The following is a 2,469-nucleotide window of genomic DNA, read 5'->3' on the forward strand; positions in this document are numbered from 1 at the left end:
GTGCGCAACGCCTCGCTGTCGGCGGCCGGGACCCGTGTGTGCGTGGGCTCCTGCGGGGGCCGCACCTTCCAGCACACCGTGCGGCTCCTTGTGTACGGTGAGGCGTCCCCACCCCGCGCCCTGCCTCTCTCTGACCCTTGGACTCACGGCCCCTTCCCTACGCCACCTCTTCCTGGAAGTCTCCCAGATTGCAGGCCCGGTCCCAGCTCCATGCACAGCTCCTCGAACCCAGGTCCCCAGCCTTCGCTTCCACCCAAGTCACCCCAACCCTCCCAGGGCGGGCCCTGACCCATCCTTCAGTCTATTCCAGCTTCCCAGGGTGAGGCCTGCGCACAGGCCATCCCCACTGCCGGTTCATCAGCAACCCCCTCGCATCCTTGGCCCCAGCTCCAAGTCCCCTCCGGGCTCCAGCCCCTCCATCCCGTCCAGCCCTGACTCTGGGCTCAGCCCTGACCCCTGACCCTCCATCACAGCCTTCCCGGACCAGCTGACCATCTCCCCGGCAGCCCTGGTGCCTGGTGACCCGGAGGTGGCCTGTACGGCCCACAAGGTCACGCCTGTGGACCCCAACGCGCTCTCCTTCTCCCTGCTCCTGGGGGACCAGGAACTGGAGGGGGCCCAGGCTCTGGGCCCGGAGGTGGAGGAGGAGGAGGAGCCCCAGGAGGAGGAGGACGTGCTGTTCAGGGTGACAGAGCGCTGGCGGCTGCCGACCCTGGCAGCCCCTGTCCTGCCCGCGCTCTACTGCCAGGCCACGATGAGGCTGCCTGGCTTGGAGCTCAGCCACCGCCAGGCCATCCCGGGTGAGTCCGCTGGGTCCCCTGGAGACCCAACCGCTGGCCAGCCTTGACAAGCACTTCGGGACGGGGGGACGGGGGGCAGCACCTGTGCTGTGGGGCGCTGGGAGGATTGGATTCCCCCACACGGCCAAAGCGACATTCATTAACTCAACATGTATTTACTGAGCACCCGGCCCCCAGCACAGGTCCCAACGCTTCCCTGCCCACAGCGCTCCACGGCTCCTGCCTTGGGGCCAAAGCCCAAGTCCTCCCCGGGGCCCACAGGAACCTGCACCACCTGCCCTGTCCCCTTCCTGCCCTCCCTCCGCCCTCTCTCCCCCTCCTCATTCTGCTCCAGCCACACGGGCCTCCTCGCTGTTCCTCCAACACGCCAGGCATGATCCTGTCCTGGGGCCTTTGCACGGCTGTGCCCTCTGCCTGGAATACGCTTCTTCTGGATCTTTCCACGGCTCTCTCCTCCTCCCCCTCAGGCCTCTGCGTGAGTGTTGCCTCCTCCGTGAGGCTTCCCTGGATTCCCGTTTAAAGGGTCAACCCTCGACCCCCAACGTGTAGAAACACAGGCACAGACGCACACACGTGTACAAACACAGGTGCACACGCACACGCGTGTACACAGGCACACATGCACACGCGTGTATAAACACAGGCACAGACGCACACACGTGTACAAACACAGGCGCACGTGCACACGCGTGTATAAACAGGCATAGACGCACACACGTGTACAAACAGGCGCACGCACACACGTGTACAAACACAGGCACACATGTACACGCGTGTGTAAACACGCGCGCCCGTGTGAGTCCTCTTTCCCTTCTGTTTTGTTTCTTGACACCTTGGATAATATCTGATATCCCCCAATCACGTACCTTCTCTGTCTTTTCCACGACCTCCTCCCGCTGTGGCTCCCAAGGTGGGAATCTTGTGTCTTACGCACGGCTGTGAGAACAGGGCAGGTGCTCGATAAACCCTTGCTGAATGCTTGGATGAAGACATCTAACGTGGGCCGGTGCCCAGGGAGTACTGACTTCATGCCCTGTCCAGTCCCGAAGCCGCTGCCGGCTTCTCCCACTAAAAAGAGAGGGATCTGTCCTCCCACAGGGCACCCTGATATCCATATTAATGCGTGTGGGGTCATGAGTTTCAAGCAAAGGGCTCCCGGGGATGGAGCAGAAGCTGGGAGACCCGGGAGGTCTTGGTGGTGGGGGTGGGGCGGGAGTGGGCAGAGAGGAGGCTGGATTTGAGGGATATTTCACAGAACACGGGTCCTCTCGGGCCTCAGTCTCCTCATTAGTCCCACAGGGGATGGAGCACAAAGCCAGAGCAGGAAGCCCCCAAGCACCTCCTCTCTCCACGCCAGCCTCCTCCCAACTCTCCTCCGTCCACAGCCCATCATAATAAACGCGGGACCCCACTCACTATCACGGCAGCCCAAAGAGGTGACTCTCACCCCTTTGACAGTTGAGGAAACCGAGGCACGTGGAGATTAAGGAGCCTGGTGGGGTGATGTTGCCAGTGAGTGGGGGCCCTGGAATGCCCGGACTCCCATCCTGCCCACTGTGGTGCCTCAGTTTCCCCATCTGTCCAGTAGACTTCTCTGACTGTGGGTCCTTTGTAAATTTCAGGGACTATGTGGCTTTCAAAGCACTTTATAAAGTCTAGGTTTTAGGCC

At 61.8% G+C, this 2,469-nt stretch overlaps 1 protein-coding gene across 1 annotated transcript in view; it reads left to right on the forward strand.

Moving 5' to 3' along the window:
- The window catches only part of MADCAM1 (mucosal vascular addressin cell adhesion molecule 1), an 11,855-nt gene that overhangs the window by 1,322 nt on the left and 8,064 nt on the right, over positions 1-2,469 (forward strand). The window contains exon 2 of the mRNA XM_011963968.1: positions 474-800. Within this exon, the coding sequence (XP_011819358.1) occupies positions 474-800 (327 nt within the window). The remainder of the gene's footprint in view (positions 1-473; positions 801-2,469) is intronic.

This window comes from Colobus angolensis, unplaced genomic scaffold (genome assembly GCF_000951035.1).
Source record: "Colobus angolensis palliatus isolate OR3802 unplaced genomic scaffold, Cang.pa_1.0 Scaffold64, whole genome shotgun sequence".
Taxonomy (NCBI): domain Eukaryota; kingdom Metazoa; phylum Chordata; class Mammalia; order Primates; family Cercopithecidae; genus Colobus; species Colobus angolensis.